The sequence below is a fragment of the Rattus rattus genome, chromosome 18 (assembly GCF_011064425.1).
Source record: "Rattus rattus isolate New Zealand chromosome 18, Rrattus_CSIRO_v1, whole genome shotgun sequence".
Classification (NCBI taxonomy): Eukaryota; Metazoa; Chordata; class Mammalia; order Rodentia; family Muridae; genus Rattus; species Rattus rattus.
Window position 1 is genome coordinate 16858751 of NC_046171.1, and position 23303 is coordinate 16882053.

A 23303-nucleotide genomic window follows, 5' to 3' on the forward strand; every position below is an offset into this window, starting at 1 on the left:
GATTACTGTTTCTACAGAAAGCAAGCCTCACTGGACCCAAAGGAAAGGCATTGCTAAGGATCTATCTTGGAGAGTGGAGATGCAGCTTAGATGGTAAAGTGCTTCCCTGTACTGGCTGGTTTTGTGCATCAACTTGACACAAGCTGGAGTTATCACAGAGAAAGCCTCAGTTGAGGAAATGCCTCCATGAGACGCAGTTGTAAGGCATTTTCTCAATTAGTGATCAAGGTGGGAGGGCCCAGCCCATTGTGGGTGGTGCCATCCCTGGGCTGGTGGTCCTGGGTTCTATAAGAAAGCAGGCTGAGCAAGCCAGGGGGAGCAAACCAGTAAGGAACATCCCTCCACGGCCTCTGCATCAGCTCCTGCTTGAGTTCCAGTCCTGACTTGCTTTGGTGATGAACAGCAATGTGGAAGTGTAAGCTGAATAAACCCTTTCCTCCCCAAGTTGCCTCTTGGTCATGATGTCTGTGAAGGAATGGGAACCCTGACTGAGACATTCCCTAATATTCATGAAGCCCCAAGACTTCATTTGATCTTCAATACTGCATAAACTGTGGGTGGTGTGGTGCTGACCTGGAATGTTAGCATGAGGGGAAGGCAGGAAGATCAAGGGTTCAGGGTCATCCTCAGGTACATAGGAAGTCCAGCCTGGGCTCCAGGAGATCATGTTTCAAAACAATGAAATGAAAATCTAAGCCCTAGGTCCCTAAAATGAGGTTATTTCTCAACCCCTTATCTCAGCAATGGGGTATCAGGGTTTTTGGTCATGGGGAAAGAGACTATTATTCCCACTCTTTGTCACTTTGACCCAGGGATTCAAAGGACAGAGAGGAGAGATCCTGAAGATACAAGTTCTCAGAACTGTGTCCTCACCCCAGATTAGCTTTCTGATCCTATCTGTATCAAAAAGGTACTAATGTGAAATCCAGAAAAACAAGAGCAAAGTCCAAACAAATGTAAACAGCATACTTAGTAAGTAAATACTAGAAAGCCTGTACAATTGGCCTCCTAATTGTGTCTAGGCTTATATAAAAGTGTATGGAATTCCAATTTAACTTAGACATGGAGACAGCTACCTCCCCCCCCCACGCCTCTCCCCCGCCCTCAGACAGGGTTTCTCTGTAGCCTTGGCTGCCCTGGAACTTGACGCTTGACTCTTCTGGCTCTGGGCACAGTCCCTCAGATCTGTTCCCCATCAGTCTTTCCACAATGACTGTATACAGCAACTGCTCGGCACAGGGAGCCTCATGGTGAGAGAGTTGCAGACTTAAATCACGGCTTCTGCAGATGCCATGCACATGGAGAATGGACATGACTTGGTTCAAGTTTAATGTGAATATGCATGTATGTAGATATATACATGGACATGTATAGATATACACATTTATCTATATGCACATAAACATCTGCATTCGTATAAAGAAATGACAGGATTTATTTAATTTCATCTCCCAGTGAGATTGCAGTAAAGAAAGAGAAAGGGAAGATGAACCCAGAAACTTCTCGAGACTTTTAAATCTAGCTGCGGACATAAGTGTGCTTCCCACCTGGACTGACGTCACCGTCACTAGTGGGTTTTCTTCTCCACATTCCGGATTTCCTTCTTTGTTTTCACCTTATAGCCTTCTCCCTGCTGAAGGAGAGCACACATTACATGTCTGCAGTGGAAGAGTTTAAAGCCGTTTCCCACACTGGTCCTGGAGGCTGGAGTAGGAAGAAGTTGGTGAGAGCATCGGGCCACGTTGCATCCTCAGACACAGATGACGTTGGCTATAACTGCACAGACCATGGCCAGAGCATGCAATGGCACGTTCAAGGTAACTACAGTACAACAAGACTTCATAACAACACGGAGGGTTAATGATTTCCAAAAGCAGCCAGCCGGTTTCCTAAGGTGGAAGAAATCGTCATCCACACCCACAAGGCACCTGACGCCCATTAGATACCCATTAGTTGTAATTGATGAATTCTGTAGGCCAGCGGGGCCAAAACTAGTCTGTGGTAGTATGACAGGGACTTCCCAAATAAGCAGGAGGCTAGGACAAAAGGCCACGGATGGCCTGACAGAGTCCTGTAATTAGTTTATAGAATTACCATCTCTTCTGCATCCTGGTCCAAGACAGCACCAACTGCTTCAGCTTGGGGCTGTCTTTCCTGACTACCAGGTCCACACTTCTCAGACAGCAGGGCACTCCACATTTAGTTTTTACTCTAACAGAAGGCGCAGAGGTCTTTTTCCATTCTCACCTGGTCCTCAGAAGTTTTCAGTTTGCTCCCCCCCTCTTACATAAACCTACTATTTAGTACTTTCTACCTGTCAGAGGATAAAGATTTAGGAGACAGCAAAGACTAATAGTGAGATGTCTTTTCGGGTTTGTTGGGTTCGTTGGGTGAACTACGTTCAGAGTTCAGTTGGGTTTCACATTAGCTCACTGGGCGTGAGGTAGTCAAAGCATGACATGACAGTGGAGTTTAGATTTTCCTTCAGGATGTGATGGGCGGAACAACCACATGGACCTCATATGGAGACTGTGACCCAAACTCTCTGCCACCCTAATGTTGTCCTCACTCAGTGTCCTAGCCTGGCAGGCAACTAAAGGCCCTGTGTAGACCCTCTCAAGCAGTTGTTGATGGTCAAGGATTCTACCTCTGCTTTCTCCTTCCAGTGAACAAACCTTTATCTCCGTAGTCATTCTGACAATAGTAAGTATGTAACATTCAGATGTGCTAGGAAGAAAAGCAGTTGGACCCCACACAATGCCTATTAGAAGAAGCCAAGACAATGCCCAAAGCTTCCACACTGCAGCAGCCGCTCCCTCAGCAGGGCTTCCCAGGGGGAAATCCCAGGATATTCTACCCTCTACTTTTCTCCTTGGCAACCGTTCTACATTACCACATCATCCTGCTTCCTCTCTTGTGGACCAATCCGTCTTATTACCTTCCGAGTGATCTGTTGGAAGCAACAGAGAAGTAGGGACTAGTCTGTGTCGAGAGGGGGCGCTCTAACCTATAGCACACAATGGAGTTTCTCATGCAGGACATTTCAACTCTAGGAGAAGCACAAAATCTCAATGGCGTTTACTTTTCTAGTGATGAGGTTGCCTTCTTCATCGGTAAATTGCTCTTCTGTGACAGATTCACCAGGGATGGTTTTGGCTTCCTCTCCCTAAAGGATGCGGCATAGAGATTGGCGATAAGAGAAAGAAGAGTGTGGGCAGGTACTGATCTAGGTCCACAGCACACTACACAGCAAAAACACATGCTCTGGAATTGTCGGGAAGCCACACTCCGCTTCCCTCCCCAGTGAAAAACAAGACCGATGTTGGTTGGTTAGTGCACAGCTGATAACGTTCAGTCCTACACCTCAGGCATGTATGATAGAGACCACAACAACTTTCAAGAAGGCAAAGATGTAGTTACCCATAGATAAGCTTCATTGGTTGAAACAAACATTAGTCAGCGACGGACGGTAGGAACAGACCACTCGGACAAAGCTCTTGGGCATCAGTCAAACCACAGCTCAAGAGATTTTATGGAGTAAGCTCTAATTTGAGTAGAGGCACTTTCTGAGTTGGGAAAAGATACTTAAAAAAAAAATCATGCACTAAGGGTAATACATTTTTTTTAATCTTTTAAAAGATTATGAAAAAGGTTTGGGGTAGATAAAGTTTCCTTCGTGGGGGGCGGGGTGGGGAGGCTGAGGTTTTCATGGACCGTACGTGAGGATAGCTGATGTGGTGTCCGGCCATCCAGGCTACTGTGAGCTAGCAGGGTGGAAAGAACGTCTTAACATTTCCCGGTATCGATTCTGTTCTTAGTAGCTGTTCTCCCATTTCAAGTGGGAACTGCCAACGGTCTTCTGAGCTCATTCTCACAGAAGCCCTGCTTCTGGGTAGTTTCAGTTGACTCAATGAAGACGGAAAGGAGCTGGCAAACTGGACAGGTCTTACATCCCAACACTCTGCAGCAAAGTGCGTCATGGGGAGCGATTCCTGTTTCCTAGGGTTGGTTTCACAAATGGGCAGGAATGCCATTTTGTTTTAAAGATAAAGGTGTAGAGACAGCTAAAGGGCCCAAGGAAGGTCGTGCAAGGTTCTTACTGTGGATAAAGCATGCATGCATGCATGCATGAATGAATGAATGAATGAATGAAGTATTTCTGAGGTGATTCTTCTGTGCACCCAACTCTCCGAATGGCAGGCAATAAAAGGCCGTTGGGAGGCTCTAGCAAGACGGAAATCTGTTTACTGTGCTCTGAGCATGCCCTTCGTGGGAAGATGCTAATTTCTTAATTTTTGGGGAAGAACCTTGGAAAGCAACAGGGGAAGTAGAAGGGGTGGACATGAGGACGAGATATGTACAAGTGTATCGCTGACCGACACGAATACCTCCAGAGGAACCAAAGCCCTACTTATCAATGACAATACTGCTTCTTGCGCTGTTCCGGAAGTGAGTCTTTTCCTTGTCTCATTACTGAAAATGTACGACACGCAAGACAAAGATGTAGACGTCTCTCTTTAAGGCCAAAACAAACGAGGTACGTAGCTCTTCATTACACTAGAGGAGTGGATTGTACTGGAGGGCCAGTCAAGATTTATGGATTATGGAATAGGTCTTTTGATCTATGCCTCTTTACCTCTCTGTGAATTATGCTAGAGTTCAGAGGTCCTCCATGAGAGGTCTCTGGAACCCCGTTAGTGGGAGAGAGAGAGCAATTGCTAATTAGCTTTGAAGGTTCATGACGACTCTACTGCACTTTGACGTAACACAACCCCCTCTTTGCTTAGTCCTGCTGACAAGAGCATTTCTGACACCCTCCTCCCATTCTGAAGAGACATCATGGTGTGTGTGTGTGTGTGTGTGTGTGTGTGTGTGTGTGTGTGTGTATCTCTCTGGTGGTCTCTTTAAGACCACAACATGGAACTTCCTTTTGCACATCTGCAAGAGGCATGACACTTTTTCATCTTCCTAGATGTCTCTGAATATGGGAAGGACAATACAAGGAGTGTTGGTTTGTGATGCGAACTTCCCAAACCAGAATGGTTATATATTTTGCAGAAAGCCGTAGCCTGTCTAGTCCATCCTGTGTGGAGACTACGCTGGCTAGTTTATAGCCACTTGACATAAGCTATAGTCATCTGAGGAGGGAGTCCAACAGAGAAACTGTGAGCCTGCAGAGGGTTTTCTTAATTAGTAACTGATGATGTGGGAGGGGCCAGCTTTTGTGGTGGTGACACCCTGGGCTGGTGGTCCTGGGTTCTATAGAAAAGCAGGGTCAGTACTCCGCACTCCTCCACCACCTCTGCATCAGCTGCCAACTCCAGGTTCCTACCCTGACTTCCTGCAAGCCAGAGGCTGTTACCTGGGAGCATAAGCCACATTAATCCTTTCCTTCCTAAGTTGTTTTTGATCATGGTGTTTCATAACAGCAATAGAAACCCTGACTAAGACATATGCTCTAAGAGACCTGTCGCGTGTAGATGTGTGTGCATGTGTGTCTAAAATGATGCATGGGTTGGGATACTCTGAACTTTGTGAAATAGAAGAGATACGTGGTTTTATATAATTTTGAATTCTTTGGTTTTGGGGTGGCATACATATGAACTCTTTAAAATCTAGCAAGAAATGTTGAAAATCAAAACAATACATTTGTATTGTACAGTTTAGATATTAAACAATCTTAGTAGTTCGGCTGTGAGTTGGACTTGCTAAGCACAGATCTTAGCAATTTCAGCTCCGGTAGGCATTTATTAATCTGTGCTATTATCAAACTATATACAAGGAAACGGGTGCACAGATAAAACTTCACTTAAAAATGAAAGAGTCCATGTGATCCGGCATGAAGAGACCAATCATTAAATCATAATGTCAACTGATTGACCAAGCAAATGGAGCTGCTCGCACTGGGGTGTGGAATCCTGAATACAGAGCTCCCTGTGGAGATGTTCACTGGCCAGAGCTTCCAGGTAAGGACAGGACAGCTCTGAAGGGCATCCAGTGATGATGCGAGGGCTTGAGGGCTTCCTGTGGCCCACGGTGTAATAGGCCTACCTCCTGGTAGCCGGTCAGGTTCCCAGTACTGCAGCGTAATGCTGCCCTCTTCTGTGTCACAGGGCAAGTCTGAGTGGTCAAAAGCCTGACTTGGATTAGCAAAAATCCTCTTGTATGTCTTCTGAGGGAAAAAAAGCCCCTCACTGCCAAGCCAAGCACCCAGTTCCACTCCCAGAGCTGTTGCTGCCTGGCTGTGTGATTTTAAAATAAATCAGTTCCTCTCCAAGCATCGCGCCGGTCATCTGGGTAGTGCAATGGTTTCTGTGTCGATGACCTTTTAGGTTAGAGTAGCTGCATTTCATGGTTTTGACGGTGATCATCCTCATGCTATGTCTGCCACATACTACTGCCATCCCTGGATTCTGCTGGACACCCACACATAGAGGAGCAGCAGGGGCGGGGTTCTTCTAGTCTGCCGCTGCAATTCCAACGGAAGGATAACCAACCAGAAAGCATATGTCAAGGGTGTCTCACTGTGGTGTCCTGGGACACTTAGGGCTATTTAGCTTTGGTTTCTGTCACAGCGAAAGGAATCTCTCAAAGCTTCTCCAGAGTGATTTTACTCTAAGGATGATACCCTCCCCAGCCGCTACAAGACCATCCTCTGAGCTTACTGCTGACTCTAAAAGGAGCCCAACTGCAAGGAGTGGGCATTTGGGTAGAATATAGATTTCTGTCTCACAAAGCCTATGTTAGGCCTTTGGGTTTATTTTAGGGGTTTCAGCACACGCTCTAAAAATGCATGCATGTGCTGTATATCACTGTCCACATATTAAGCGCAGTACACATGTAACTTCCTCTAATAAAACTGCTTGGAGACAGACTTGTGATGTGTGTGTAGAAGGTTAAGGGACCAAAAGAATCGTCATTGGCTCAGTGGTGTGGCTGTTTCCTGTGGGTCCTCCTTTCCCTTCCCTCTGGCTTTGTGGAACTTGTGTAACTGTGTTTCTAGTGAAGTTTGGTTAGCCCTTAAAGGGAGGTTGCTGAAGAATATTGGGGTGAAGCCACAGAAAGCTGCCACACATTAGGCGCGAAAAGCAGGTTGCCCATGGTACGTACAATGTGTTTTCTCTGGGTGTTTCACTAATCATTCATGGGAGAGAACAACGAGACCAGAGAACCCTGAGGCTCTGCTCTGTCAGCCAAGAGCACGAGAGCCGTGACCAACTGTGAGGATCTTATAGACGGAAAACCACACGCTTGAAAACACACTATAGATGTCACTAATTATAACGGCTTGCTCGTTCTAATTTCCACAGGAGTGACTCGGGGTGTGGCCAGCACCTGAGGTGCTCACTCACTGCTGAGTTGCGGGAAGAGTTCAAAACGTAGAAAGTCACTTCATCTTGAATGTTTTCAGAATCTTTGAGAAGTTGTATTCGAGCAAATCTGAGCTTCTTTTGCCTATCCTTCATGAAAAAGATGAAGCAGGACTAAGAAATGGAGGGACTTCATGAAGCGTCTCAGCTCTCGGCCGAGCCCTCTGACACTGTGATTGTGCCGTCTAATACAGTGTCCAGTGCACTCCTCTCCTCCCTCTTCTTCTTTCCAGAGATACCCACCAGAAGTCTCAGGCGGTGTGGGCCACCCTCGGCCACACTGGGGTGAGCTACGCTGTGCACTGAGAATGACTTGTCACACAGGAGGTGCTGCAGACCTACTGTGTTCTCAGCTGTGCAGGATGAAGGTGGAATTTTCAATTCTAGCAAAAACTGGTCCCAATACTTAAAACGTCATGCTCATTCTGGGCACCTGTTAAATTAGCACTAGCACCTATTTCTGGAGTCTCCATTTGACTCGCTCTAGGTCGAGCACATGTGCGTGCAAGGTTGCGACCTAAAATTCTCAGTCACTGCTTGACAAGGAGGAGACGGCTTTCCTTTCCAAGTCGAGGCAGCGGCAGCCTGTGGCATTTCCCTCTCTCCCACATTAGCTTCCGGGGTATCCATTGAGCACTGTGTCCACTGTGCCCTCTCACCAAGACAGAACACTTGTTCTCTGAGAGAGGCGGGACACAAGGGCCAAGAGCTCTCAGACGGAAGCCTGCGCAGAACACGCACTAACACACAACAAGCCTTTCTTTCAGGTAGTTCTTTTACAAGCCCTCAAGTGTGCAAAGAAACAGCCAGCCAGCCAGCGGGTTATTAGACATGCCGAGCTTCCCAACGCTCACTGAAGGCTTCTAGACACAGCGGCACCCGTCGCCCTCCTCCTGGTACCTTTATAATCACACGCCGTCGTATGACCCGGGTAGTGACCCTCCGCTCCTCCTCTGAGCTTGAATCACTCTCACTGTGTCTCAAGTCCTGATAAATGCATTTTTTAATATAACTTTATCATTAATATTAAAAACAAAAGATTTTCTGAGAAAGGCAAATTAAGAAAGAATTATATTTACTTATTTTCCCCCTTTCAAGAATAGCAATGATATATGGTTAAGAGAACCCTGGGAGTTGAGTGGAAGGAAACATCTTAGCAAGATTCAGGCTGCGGTTGTATCTGTGTGTACGTGACTGGGTCTGTCTCTGAATGTTCATGAATGTGTGTATGTGTGCATGTGACTAGGTGTGCCTCTGCATACATGTACATGTGCGTGCGCGTGCGTGTGTGTGTGGTGTCTGTGTCCACAGTTAAAGAATAAAGTAATTAGTAAGGTGGTGGTGGCAATGCTTTTAATCCCAGTACTCTGAAGGCAGAGGCAGGTGGGCGTATCTTTATGAGTTCAAGGCTGGCCCGGTCTACAGAGCAAGTCCAGGACAGCCAAAGCTATACAGAGGAACCCTGTCTCGAGAAAAAAACCAAAACCCCAAAAAACCTTATATGAGGCTTCTGAGTTCATATTTACACTAGTTTTACATCTGCCTTCATGTGACTTGAATGTATGACCTTGGACTTTAGGCCCTAGTACACTTGGTTTTTACAGAGAGGCACATGTGACTTTTAAGGAATTCTGGCTCAATTTGCTAACCTTATCAAAAGCGGCTTTTGAGGGTGACACTGGCACTTGTCTGTATCAGGAGATGAGGGGTCAGTAAGAGCTTATGCTAATGAGTGGGGGGCTGAGAACTGTGAGCATTTTTATAAAGACCTAGAACGAAATGGCAGCATAAGACAGAACACTGCCCAGACTGTAGGCCAGCCTGGGCAACTTAATGAGATCCTGTTTCAAAAAGTGTGTGTGTGTGTGTGTGTGTGTGTGTGTGTGTGTATTCCAGACACAGCTCAGTGGTAGAGAAATTGCATGTGTTAGACTTAATAGTTCAGTCCCCAGGACCCAATGGAGACAGAGAGATGGAGACAAACAGATAGAACCAGTAATTCTGCAATGAACTCAGGCGTCTGAAAAACTATCGAGTGGTGAATAGTTTATAATTCAAGTGGGAAAATTCTGCTATTCAGTTAATATTCTTTGTCGTGCTATTTAATTGCAAGGATAGGTTATGCAAAGGAAGGTTAAGTCAGGGAGCTAGGAATGTGTAGTTCATACTATTAGAATAGGGGGAGAGCCATTAGGTAAGATGATGGTAAGATCGCAGTGAGTAGGACACACCAGGACACAGTGGTCCCAACAGTCCACTGGCAAGAGTTGGGTGTTAAGAGGCATGCTAATCCTGACTTTATATGAGGTTCCACTGGAGAACTCAGCTACCAAAGCAGACACCTGCTGGTACCTAGGAAACAGAACTTAAAAACCCCATGCCCTACAGTAGTCGTCAAACTTCACAAAAAGCATAAAGGAGAGGGGAAAAAACCATTTAAAGGGCATATTAGAAAAACAGGCAAAGGTAGGAGGAATTCATATGCACAAAGGCACAGAACTACCCAGGCAGATTCCAGGATTAACAGGCTGGAGGGGGTGGAAGGGGGAGACCTGAATCACTCATACAGGGGTTGCAAGCTGGCGGTCAGAAGCGTGACACCTTAGAGCAAATCCTAACACAGAGACACACGCCCGTCAGACAGGTGACCCTCAGAGATCCCAGGCAGCCCTCACATACAGAGGTGGCTGGTGGGTCAGTGTCCCAGTGTCTTCTCTCTCCCTGGAGATGTAATCTGCTTAGCCTTAGGAGAAGGAAGAGAGCAGTGCAGAACCCCAGGCTTCCTTTAAGAGAATTCTCTAGAAACCAGCAAAGGGTCAAGCTTCAGGAGAATGTGTGGGTTTTTCCCCCCCAACATTCTTTACTTTGGGAGGAGAGGGGAGAGCAGGGCTTTACCTTGTAACAGCAGGCGGTCATCCGAGTGAACGCTTCGCCCGGGCTTTTGACCTGCTTTTTCAGGGGACAAAAAGGGGTCTGTTGTCTGAAGAGGACATCAGATGGCCTTGCTGGTTGCTACTGTACTTAGACCGGGCCACTGAAGACATGCCCGGGGCATCTTGGGATTTCCTGGGAAATCAAGCTCACATCCCTCAGCAGCTGGGACGGGCACGTGGACTTTCATGGACAGGAAGCCTTTCTGCACTGGGTGACTCACTGAGAGGTTTGGTTTCCTTGCTAGTGAACCCCTCTGAGTTCTGTTCAGGCTGGCAACCATTTCTTTCAACCCTCTACCTGCCTACACCCAAGTCGCTCTCCGGTGACCCACAGCCATACAGCCATCCACACAAAACCGGAGTGTGCCACGTGTCTGTGCCGGTTTCTCACAGTTCTTTTTATTTCCCCCTTCAGGATAAACCTTCCCAGTTAAAAATACGGTGTTACTGCCTTTTTTTTTTTTTTTTTTTGGGAGGGGGGTAGATTTGTCCTAAAAGGAACATACTTTGAGCTGTTTGGCATTTTAAAAGACAAGATTCTTGCCCCAACTCATCCTGCTTAAATATTCTGAGAGAGAAGTCAAAAGCAAAACTCAACATCGAAAGCCACACCGGCTGAGGAGAAAGTAAAAAAAAAACATGGCGGTGTGTGTCGGTGTGTGGTGGGCAGGAGGACCAAACTTAAAAGAAAAAAACCAGAAGAAAAATCATTTCAGTGTTTAATATTGGGGCAACGATCAAATCGTCTGCATAAATGATGGTCTACTGAAGCCGAATTCCTCTCAGTTTCCCTTCTAATACTCTAGAGAGGGACCGAAAGAATGAAGAGTGGTAAATGATTTGTTGGTTGACAGCCATTAGCGTCTGGATGCCTGGGCGTTGCCTTTTCTTCTTGGTGTGTGTGTGTGTGTGTGTGTGTGTGTGTGTGTGTGTGTGTGTGTGTGTGTGAAGCATTGCTTTATAAAATACTGTTTCTTCTCCAGATGCTGATCTTAAGCACGCCACAAGAGCTTGCACGTCAAAGACAGAGGACTGCGTTTACTGCAGAGCTGACAGAAGGTCAGAAGCATGAAGACAGCACTTAAAGAACAGAAGACAGTAGGAAACCGGGGTGTGGTGGTGCGCACTTTGAATGCTAGCACCAAAGAGGTAGGCGGATCTCTCGAGTTGGAGGCTAGCCTGGTCTACATGATGACCGCCTATATCAAAAAGCAGAAACGACTCGTTTTAATTGTCTTTCATTGGTGAGAGATAATTTCACTAAAAAAAAAAATAAATAAAATCTCAAAACAGTAAAACAAAAGAATTAAAAAAACCTATGACCAACTGAGATATTAAAAAGGACGTTCCTAAACACAAACTTCTGCCTGCCTTTGACACCCCTTATCCTGGGGATTGCACCTGTTCAAGTGTTCAAATCCCTTGAGACATCAGACCCTAGAGAATACCATGCACGGATGGGTTCAATACTGCAGACTTTAGACACCACAGAAGGACCAGACTCTGAAAATCACCTTCCTTCTCCCCTAAGAACAAAGGCTGGGTTTGGGATCAGAGAACCTCAATCCCTGACAGAATTAGTGCTGGGCCAGAAAAACCAGTTCCTTAATGTTTCTTTCTTTCTGTCCTCAGCCATGGCTGGGGATACTTTACTCCCTTGATGACTGAAGGTGACCCTCGGTGTCCATGGTCCCCAGGGCTCTTTAGTGGCTGCCTCCATCCCATCATTTAGTAATCACAAAGGAGACCATGGGTGCACACGTTAAGGAGAGCACATTGTCTATGTAAATGACATACCTTAGGCTCTGACCTGGCGGACCCCTCCTCTTCCTGGAGGTTGAGCCTGGCTTTGCCGTCAGCCGTAGTCCTGGTCATCTTTTTCATGCCGACAGGCACACAGGGTTTAGGTGCGTCTTCTATGACAAGCTTGCTGGTTTCTTCTAGAGATTTCTGGTAGGCTGTGAGGGGCGACACTGGTTCCTCAGGGCGACCACATCCGTGTGTTTTTGGTTTCAAGTTCTCCTTGATGCTCTGTTTCCCTATATCGTTTTGGGATTCAGGAAAGTAGGCCTTGGCCTTTGCTTCTGGAATGACTTCTGCGTGGTTTCCGTTTGCTTCGAACTTCCCAGCTTCTCCTGTGAGGTATGAGGTAATGGAATCCCGAACCTGGTCAGAGCTGTAAGAGAGACAAGATGCAAAGTCACAATGGCAAACTGTGGCTGCACATGGCTTTGAATGTGGCTTCAATACCCATGTTGCCGAACTACTTCCAAAGGCAGAAAATAGGAATGAGGGCTTAGCGCAGGTGGGCCAGTGGGGGTCCCAGGCTCTAGGCATCCCTGACACCCCAGCCTCCAAGATGGCTAAATAGATGATCACTTAAAAAAGATGTTGGGGCTGGAGAGGTGACTGGATGTTGTCTTCTTCTAGAGGTTCTGAGTTCAAGTGCTGGCAACTGTACGATGGCTTACAACCGTCTATAACAGGATTTGCTGCCCTCTGCTGGTGTGACGGCGTACATGCAGACAGCAGTCACACACATAAAATCAGTAAACCTTCAAACACTTGTTTTTTCATGGTCAAATTTTACACCTTCAAAAAGAAATGTAGACGGACATATAGTTCCAATCTCGCTGATCTAAAAGGGAAGGTTAGTGTGAAACAATATTGTGTCACTAATTACAAACAAACCCAAAACAAACCCAAACACTTCCTGAGTGGGGAAAATATCAATAAAGAGGAATTCCTGAGTGGAAACTGTATTCTCGGGAATCCCAAACTTGAACTCTTGGTAGGTTTTCTTCCCTGCAGACACCCTGACACTTTCTTAACCACGATGCTTTCAGTGAACCTCCTTTGTCCGCTCCAGCCCTCAACTACCTTCAGCGATCAGAGGGACGTCTGTTCACTGCAGGGACTCCTTTCTTAGGCATGCTAAGTCTTTTCTTTTCTAATGACTTTTAACATATATATATATATATATATATATATATATATATATATATATAAATTTTACTAGTTTGAACACAAGCCATTTGTTTACTCTTATAGCTCATGTCATTTTTAATACCATGCTTACTACCCGGGAAAGACAGCGAGTAGAGCGTTATCTTTTATGGTGATGTGGACGTGTGGACTGGAACGCATGCTTACCCTGTGTGTGAGCGGATAATCAACTACTGAAGGATCAAAGAACACAGCACGCTCTCCCTATGCCAACACTGCTAACCTCTCCCCTTCCTCCCTATGCTTAGTGCCATGAGCATCGTGGCTGTATGCGATCTCCGGAGGGCACTGCAACTCTCTTAAATCTAGGACCGGGAAGGCTCACTATAGTTCCTGTGTACTCAAGGGCAGGGTCTACAGTGAAGGAGAGATGTTTCTGGCAGTTTAATAGCAATGAGCAGCTCTCCTAGACTGACATCTATTTCCTGAGGAGCAGCCATTAACTCTGTCGTCATATTGGGACCCAGGGGCCGGGGCTAAAGCGCTCTGTTCCCTCTGCAGGATGTGCTTCAGTAGCCAATAGAGACAAGCTATTCATGCCTTCGTTTCTCAAAAGTGGCTCCCTAGTTTCTGCAAAGTCTCTATCTTGGAGCTGCAACTGGAAGAAAAAGTTGAACAGCAAAATGGAAATACGTGGTTAGGAATAACATTCCTGGTCTTGCGTCCCACTGATGTTCATCACCAGACGCCATCTGAAGCAGAGGTATATTTTACAGTCTGATGTGTGAGGAGGAAAAATACAACTATTGTTTCTAGAGGCTACTGTCTACCTCAGTCATCTGGGAGGGAAAGACGCTATTTCTTGTTTGGTCTACAAACCTGCTCGAGGGAAGGAGTGTTATAAAGATTATTAAAACGACCTTGTTAGAACTCAGAAATTCATCCAAGTCATAAAGTGCCTCCCTCACAGTGGTGGGGTGTGTCCTGTGTGCAGGGGCTCTCTGGACTTATTGTCTGGAATGGGGTTAGCACAAAAAAGCCAAGTGCACATCGACAGAATCACTGCAGTCACACACTAGCGGCTATCATGTTTCTGTGTAAAAAGCCTCTGAGAGAAAACAGGAAGAGCCCGGCAGGGCGTGGCGGCACACGCTTTTATCCCAGCACTCAGGAGGCAGAGGCCAGCCTGGGCTACAGAGCAAGTTCCCGAACAGCCAGGACAACGAAGAGAGACCCTGTCTCAGAATAAAACGGGGGGAGGGTGCACACCTGCCTCGTTCCTCCCCGCCCTTTTGTCGGTGCTGGAGATGAAAGGCAGAGCCATTCACATTTGGCGTGCATTGCAAACATGCTACAGCCGAATGACACCACCACATGTCGGAATTTCCCTGGCAATGATTGCCCGATTGTGGGATTTGTCAAATTGTTAATCTTCACTGTCTTGTATCATCACAGTTATGTCTATGGTTTTGAGACAGGGAGGACGGAAATATTCATAGAAAGATCTAGACTTTCACTTGTGAACACTGCTGACTCTGAAGAAAGCCTGATGTAAGAAGTTAGTGGAGAGTCTCTTAATTAAGGCAGCATCTAGATGTACCTTTGGCACATCAGTAATCGTGATTGGTTTTTATCTCTTCATTACTTTAGAGAATTATGGTTGAATTTAAATTCCCCTTTCTCTAGGGATTATAGCCCACAGAACCAATCTTTAAAGACGGCGTATTCCCAAACACGTCTCATCACTTAGAGAGCGAGTCGGTGCTAAAACTCGCCTGCTTACAAAGCAAGCACAGAATACCCGCGGGCTTTCGTGTGTACTTCCCGAGACACAGCCATACCTGTCATCCAGACGGTCCAGTAACCCACCGGTTATTCTTCGCGCTTGCGCCGGGGACTCTAGGCTTCCACTTGGCGTCTCGTTCTGCCAACCTGCAAGTGAAGACATTGCCAGTTCTGCTCGCGGAACACGGTTAAGTATAGCCTGCCCCTCGTCTTCTGTCATCTCCTCAGCCTCTACTTCTTCAAGTTGAATGTCCTCAAACAGAGATCTGACCTTGTCGTCCGCCATCTCCTCCTCGGGACCAGAGTCTCCTTTCTCCTGCTGTTCAGAGCTCACGCCTACTTTTCTAGTCTGTGCTCTCAGTGGCTCTGCCTGCGGACCGCTGCTTGGGACCCCGGGCACACTCGCCCAGCAGTGAGCACACTGGCTCTCATCTACGTCCAGTGGGTCAGCCGTTTCTGTTACCGTTACTGAATCGTCCATTTTGCTGTCTTCTAAAGAAGTATCTTCTGCAGTTACCACTGGAGGTCCACCTGCTGGATGCTCTATGCTTCCCTGGGAAGGCATCAGCCCGTCACTCAGTCTACTGGGGGTCCTAAAGGGAGACTCTATGCTAGAGTTATCACTAAAATGGTCATCTTGCTGGAAAGGGGTGGGTGGTGTGCAGTACAACCCCACTGGGGTCTCCAGCTCCACTTGAAAGGAAGGGTGACCTACGGAAGACAGTACATTCGGACTGACTGGAATGAGCTAGAACACATTGAACACGAACACATGGAATAACTCAAATTATATCAGGTATGACAATGTACGATGGATACAGAGTAATGTTCACAGTTTCATGGTTTAGTTCCGTTACATGTCACTGAATGGAATAAAATAATGACATCCTCTCAGTTTTAATACAGTAATTTAACTATGCAGATGAAACATTCCATTATAAAGGTAGCTGTCGTATCTAGAAGCCATGTATGTGGCTCAGGGCTAACACATCTTTCTCGTTTTAGCATGCAAACTCTATGCTGTGGTAGAGCAACTCAGCAAGCCGGAAAAGAAGCCATTTAATTAATTACCCCTTGCTTAGGTTAAAAACTCTACACATGAGTAACATAATCCAACTCTAAATTATTACTTGTTTACATGAAATTATGGAGGAATTACTTCTTTACATGAAATTTATGGAGGAAAGAAGAAATGACTTTACACTCTGGGGGGAAATGATTACTAGACCTTTAGAGTTCCAGTAGCGTTGGCTAAATATTTTAAAAAGATGTTAGAAAGTTAAGGGGCTCTGCTTGTTTCAGGCACCGTGAGGACGCAGTGATGAGGGAGTCATGGGGTATACAAAGGTCTTGGTGAAGCTGGTGATGGGAGATCTACTTAGAACCATGAAGCAAATAAAGAGGGGAAAATGGCACACAATGAGACAGGAGGAGCGTGTACGGGAAGAGTATCCAAAATTCAAACAGGGCTGTGCTGGCCTGCTCAGAAGGGCGGAAGGGAGCCAACCCCTGACTCCAAGCTCTCTCCATGGACTACAGCAGTGAGAAGTCAACAATGGTCTGGTCATGGTGAGGAAAGGAGTTTCCCAAAAGCTCAATAAAGAGGAGAGACATTTAAATGCAGCAAGGCATGTTCTCACTTCACTGGTCTGCAAAAACCAAGGCTAGGGTGTTCCCGGCAGCTCGAGGCAAACAGCTATCGTTCTAAGCTCAAGCTAATACAGGGTGGCAGACAGCAGTCAGCTACGGCTGCCTATACACGACCCTCTTGCTGAAATCGGGCGATGATTTATAGTTTGCGTAAGTAAAGCTTATTTTGTGTCTAAGTTTTTTTTTTTTTTCCGGAAAATTTAATCAAAGGAACTATACAATATTGAGATACAATTGCGGAAAGCTGTGGGCTTTCTGATATTCAAACTTTACAATGTTAAAAGAAAACAAACCAAGAATACCACACTCGTGCTTTCTTTTCCCTATAAAGAGTAGAGGACGCTCTAACGGGAACTTGCCAGTAATTCTCAATCTGCCCTATTTATCTAATACAAATGAATTTTTTCCAATACACAGCCTCCCACATAGGACAGGACACACAAGAACATGTGTGTTCTGCGGATTACAAATGCACTTCACCTTTGGGAGATGGGCACTTTCTAAGATTCTGTGATCTTTTCTGATAAGATACAGACAATTTAAAAGTTCTCGGCTCTTGTTCGTCTCAGTTTGCCAGCTAAATATGGAACGAGATCAGCGTATTTCTTGACCTTTGAATTAACAGAAATACATCCCTGGCTTCTCTTGTGCTTGGCACATCTTATTTCCCATTCACCCTTCGCTGTGGGGATGGATTCCCTCTTGTGAAGCCAGATGGGACAAGTTTCAAAGGCATGGCTGTCCTCTGTGTTTCCTGATGCTCTCCCGAGACAGGCTGTTCAATGGGGAGGGGATTGTTGAATTAAACTGAACCAAAAGGTTCTCAGTGATTTCTGTGCTCACTGAATTAGAACGAATGCTGTCTTTTGTGAACCACATATCAAATATTACTCTCCATCCCGGGAATTACTGGTGGAACGAAGGCTGACATAAGGTTAAATAACTAAGCCACCTGAATGAAGGTAGATTTCCCCAGTGCACGCCTACTTGCTTGGTCCTGCAACAGCTGATTCAGTATTTACCCCGACCAGTATGGCGTGCAGTGCGGCTTGGCACATCACCTACTCGCTTAAAACTGGGCTCACAGTTTGATCTTACGTACGTAGGTTAAAAGATGATAAAAAGGTCTTTTAAATGCCAAAGCACTGCACTTTGTAGATACTAAGTTTCTACCATCTGGGTGCGCAGAACAATAGAAACAACAGCTCTTCCAAAGAATGTATTTTCACATTTTACTCTCTGTGTCACACAGAGGGAGACATTGCCTCAGCTTTCTCTGATATCAGAATGCTCATCTGTAGCCTTCTGGCCTAACCAAAACGCCATGAAAATGGGGAATTAAGTCAAGCAAATCACAGTGGCTGAGCGGTCGCCTTGTCCGATAGCACTTTCCGATTTCATTGAGTGATTAAGTAGAAATGAACACTAAATTCAATTACCATCAACTGGGTCATGGAAAACATTGTTTTCATCTGCAAAGCTTCTGGTGCCTGAAATATTCCCATAATCAAATATTGGTCCTTCCAGCAGAGTTACTATGTCTATTCGGTTAATTTTTGTTAAGACCGAAGTTAAGGCATCAGCTGAAAAGGAAGAGAAAAGAAAAAAAAGATTGAGAACCCAGTGGCATTCAACCCAGCATCCAGCATCCAGCATCCCACATCCCTCATAACCCAACAAAGCATGGCTTCTGCAGTTTCTGCAGCTTCTGCAGCGTTTCAGTCCCCACTGCTGCTCTGCCCCTCCATATGCTTAACACCCACAACAGGGGCTGCCCCAGGGAACCAGAGAACCCCAACTCGAAAGCTGTCTGTGGAGGTCCCAGCACTCATCCCACTATGACAGGGTGGATGGTCTCCCCACACCTGGACTCCTTTAGGGGATCTAATATGGCATCATGCTCCACTGACTCTCAAAACTGTCCACGTCTCGTCCGTACGGTCGATGCTGAATGGTTTAATGAACTACCAAGGTCAGCTGACGCACAGGAACTGACCGCACTGACGCGTGAGGATTAGGTGCCTTGAACTCATCGCTGCCGCCCACCCAAACCCAGGTACACAGCAGAGGCTCCTCCCCTGCACCAGGCCGAGCTGGGGACAACTGGCCAGCTCCCCTAATCGTACCCCACCTCCTCTATCCCCACGTATCCCTCCACAGCTGCCCCTGGGTACAGCAGGAATGAATTTCAAACCATTTCTGATGGTCACCCCACAACACAAGAATTAGTAGTACCCCCCACCCTCATTTTCAGAAGACATGGGAAGAGGGCCATACAATGTATAAATTATCCCCTGCCCTTTGCTTTCCAGAAAGCTTCTTCAGCATCAAACTCTAGGACCCTAACAGCGGTTCTCAACCTTCCCATGCTGTGACCCTCCAATACAGTTCCTCATGTGGTGGTGACCTCCCCAACCATACACTTATTTCGGTCCCTACTTCATAACTGTAATTCGGCTACTGTCATGAATCGTCATGCTGTAAATATTTGTTTTCTGATAGTCTTAGTGGCCACTGTAAGAAGTTCATTTGGCTCCATTTGGGTCGAGACCCACAGGTTGAGAACCACTTATCTAGACACCTGGCTGAGTAACAGGACACCGAGGATCCCGAAATGAGCCCCGCAGGAGACTTCTCTAAGATGCTGACCCTGTGTGGTTTTGGAATTTAAAATGAATAATTTAGGGCATACTTGTGGCATTCTTTCCGTCTCTGGTCACCCACTTTTTTAATAACATGAAGCTCTGAGAAATTAAAGAATTGGGATTTTCCACTCGTATTTGGTTGATTTCATCCACTGAAAAATTCAGTTCCCTTGCCAGCTCTGTAAAAAGAAGGAGAGTTAGAAGGGGCAAATTTTACTTTGCAGTAGTTCATCAAAGTCATGTTCCCAACACTCCGCCCCAGCGCCCCCAAAAAGGGAAAAGAAAATGAATTGTAATTAGAGGCCCTCGGTGTAGCACTGGGCACTGCCTTCTGGTAGCTGGTTTCTCAGGCAGGTTGTGACAAGATTCTCCTCAGAGAATTACTTACAGTGGAATTCCCACTAGAAATCAGTTTTTAAAGATTCTTGGGATTTACAGAGAGGATGCTGCTGGTTTCTGTGGACTCAGCCCGAATTCTCTGCAGACTGAACAACCACACATGAGACAGGGAGGGGCAGCGACTTCCGAGCACACAGAGACAGCAGGCGGGTGGTTCTGAGTAGCCCTACTAAGCACACGTTTTACTCATTTGATATTCTAGTGGCTAGGCCTTTGAGTGTCATGCTCTCTACTCAGGTGAAGAAATGACTCTAGTGGGGCGGGGGGAGGGGATCACACATGCGCTCTACAGCCATTTGTGTGGGGAAAAAAAACACAAGCAAAGGGAAAGATGGACTCGATGTGGGCCCTCGAGATGGCTTATTAGGTAAAAGGGCACTGGTGGCCTGAGCTCAACCCCTAGGGCCCGCATAGTATGACAGAATGAAATGTACTCGGTATGGATGGAGGGGGACCTTGGGAAAGGAGACCTGCTTTCGGCATTCACCTCTGATACAGGTATCACGTATTCAGTACCTTCACGACTATAACGTGAGGAACGTGAAGGACTGATTCCACCCTAAGCAACTGGGCAAGATCTATTCCTGGCCAACATTTCCGATAGCTCAGCAAAACGAATTCAGAAACTCGACAAGTCCTCGAGCTTTGATGAGGAGGCACGCGGGAGTTTGTCACGTGGCTTGCACACGCGGTGTTCCCCGCAGACTAGAACTACTAGAAAATTGACGAGTGTCCTTGTTGGACCAACGGAGGAAGTTTGATGATGTGAAATTGAGGTTTTAAGGTCTCTATATCATGGTGGGTGGTTGGAAAGATATTGGGTAAAATGAGGGTTTCTGTAAGTGAAACAAGCCCTCCTTAGCACAGAACTTAGCTTCGGCACAGTGGGCACGGGTGCTTTCTGGTATATTCCATTTAGTAACAGCAAAAGCTTAAATTCACTTTGTGACTCTTAAGCGCAGTAGTTAGGAAAAAGCACCACCATCACACATAAATTTGATACGCTATTTACCCATCGAAACGAAGATCAGTGGGTAATAAGTTAAAAAACCTATTATGTATTAGTTGTAAACAAATCTGAAAATATTTTAAAGATCAGAGCTTATTAACAATGGTTTTGAGACACATTCATGTTTTGTTTGCTTAGATATTGTAATTTTTCTTAGAGTCATCATTGATCCTACAGTAGCTCTAATTGAATAATTTCACTTTTAATTCCTCCATCCATTTCCGTTTTAGGTTACAAAGGTCCTACTGCCCAGAGATCCTTAAGAGCAAACGTTATTTATTGCTTAGAAGACTGAAGAAAGGCACATTGGTTTTGAGAAATTCCGAGTTGGAGGATTTGATTTTTTTAAATATTGAATTTAATTTTATTTTATGTGCTTTGGCTTGAGGCTGTTGGATCTCCTGGACCTGGAGTTACAGACGGTTGTGAGCTGCCATGTGGGTGTAGGGGATTGAACCAGGGTCCTCTGAAGGAGCAGTCAGTGCTCTTAACCACTGAGCCATCTTTTCAGCCCTGGGAAGACCTGATTTTATTTCTTCTTTTCTAGTCCTAGGGATGAACTGAGGGTTTGAGCATGCCAGGCCCCTGAGCTCTGTCCCTAGCTTGTCTGGGTCCTCGTGTCACATCTTCAAAAATTTACTCGGGGAAACAACTAAGGACTGTCCTGTTAGGTGAAGGAAAATATGGCCGGTACTCAGTAATAAAGCAAAAATCAATATAAAGAATGTGGATTTTCAGGTGAGTGACCCATGTTAAACCAGAATTGTTGTTAATATGCACTTTATGGGAAATATTTATATATGAAAACCATTACCAACTCCCATCAACCTTCAGCAGATCACTCAGACATCTGACATACCAGAGTTCCAGGAAGCCCTTGGCCATTAGCAGTTCATCTAGAGCAGAGTCTAAGGAAGGCTCTGTGATGTGATAGGGTGTGTGTGTAGGGGGTTCTGAGGCATACAGAGGAAAAATAAGATGAATTTGTTTCCTACGGTCATGTGTGTGTATGAATATATATATATATGATGACTTTAGAGACATGGTATTAATATTTTTAATAGCTTAGTTATGTATGATCTGTAGTCATAAAAGAAATCAAGCATTTGTTTCAGTATATTCTCAGAGGAGTCTTCAAATGCCTTTGACTGTATGTTTAAAAAGTATATTCAGTCTAGGAAATATCAAATTTCTTGTCATGGATTGAGTCAAGATTTGAGGGTCTTGTTAGAATCACCACCTCAAAGCTTCATTGCTTGGTAGACCCCCCCACCCCAAATTGGACTTTACTGATGTGACACAAGGCTGGGCAGTTCCTTTCCATCACCTTGATTATTAACGGTGTCGTAGAACTCCAGAACTTCTGTGAATTACATGTATATCATTTACTTACATCTTTTTCCAAAAGTTAACTTATAATCAAAGCTTTCACTTCATGTTTTCTTGTTCATAGAAGTATCAAAAAATAAGGTCTGTTCTGTACTGTCGAAGTAAGACAAGGTTTTCCTTTTAAACAAATCCTGAGGTATAAGATCATTTAAAAGCATCGGCCCACTAAAGGCATCGTGACTGAGTAAATGCCATAATTTAGGGACGTGAAGTAACGTGTCTCCAGCTGGCTAGACCAGGGCAGGGGTGATCGAGCCATTGGCCCAGCGTGCAGTTTTAACAACGGAACATCCTAATTATGTCGCCATGGATCTCAGCCGGGTTTTCCTCTATGCTCCTAAAGCATGTGTCCTCAGGTACAAGACCACTCTTTTATGGAAATGGCCCCATGAAGAAAGGGTCTAAAGTAAAATAGGACGTAACTTGTTCCTCTTGTTGTACATATACAGGAAAAACTCTTTATAGAGTGTACAGCTGCTATCGGTAATGATCATGGTGGGTAGAATTCTGGATAAGGCTTTACACTTTGCTCGTTGGTACAGTTTACGGAGGTACACCACGACTTTTGCAGGTGTTGAAGGCAGGGACACTGGGGGACGGTCCCTGCTCCATTCGGGGCACGCGGACTTACCTGTCCAACTCAGTCCCAGGTGATCGGCTACTATTGCCATCCTGATATCCGTCCGCTCACAAGGACTCTGTGGACCTACGATTTACAATTTCTCAATTAAAACAAGGGCCAAGTAAGACACGACACTGGAAAATTGCTTTTCGCGGTACTCAGATCTTACAGAGACTGACACTACTAACACTGTGTACTTAGATGTGTCCTAATCACCTACGCAAGGACTCGTCTGTCACCCGCATCAGGCCAAATGCCAGATTACATGGATGCTCGGAATGTAATGAGATCAGACATGCTGGCGAGCTTGCCACTGTGCAATGGGTCACAGAGTCGCGCGTTGGTGGCAACCACTACGATGGAATCTGACAATCTGTGCCTTGGCTCTGACAGAGTCATATCCATGAGCACATTAGAAAAGAAAACCGCTCCCATCTTGAATGACACCAGTGTAGCATGCTTCCCTGGTTCTCTACGGTGTAGCTGGATTAAGAGGGGAGAGAAGAGGAGCTAGGACAGCACACACAGATGACGATGACAGAATGAGAAGCTACG

At 45.7% G+C, this 23303-nt stretch overlaps 1 protein-coding gene across 5 annotated transcripts in view; it reads right to left on the reverse strand.

Moving 5' to 3' along the window:
* Ank3 (ankyrin 3) overlaps positions 1 to 23303 on the reverse strand; it is a 317856-nt gene that overhangs the window by 8112 nt on the left and 286441 nt on the right. For 4 of the 5 annotated variants that reach the window (XM_032888731.1, XM_032888729.1, XM_032888730.1 and 1 more), the window contains 6 exons: positions 22758 to 22832; positions 19377 to 19508; positions 18124 to 18267; positions 15091 to 15181; positions 12101 to 12479; positions 1548 to 1633 (listed from right to left, as the gene is read on the reverse strand). In XM_032888731.1, coding sequence (XP_032744622.1) covers positions 1568 to 1633; positions 12101 to 12479; positions 15091 to 15181; positions 18124 to 18267; positions 19377 to 19508; positions 22758 to 22832 — 887 coding nt within the window. In that variant the 3' untranslated portion in view covers positions 1548 to 1567. Of the gene's footprint in view, positions 1 to 1547; positions 1634 to 12100; positions 12480 to 15090; positions 15746 to 18123; positions 18268 to 19376; positions 19509 to 22757; positions 22833 to 23303 lie in introns of all 5 variants that reach the window. The other variant, XM_032888732.1, reaches the window with a different exon arrangement.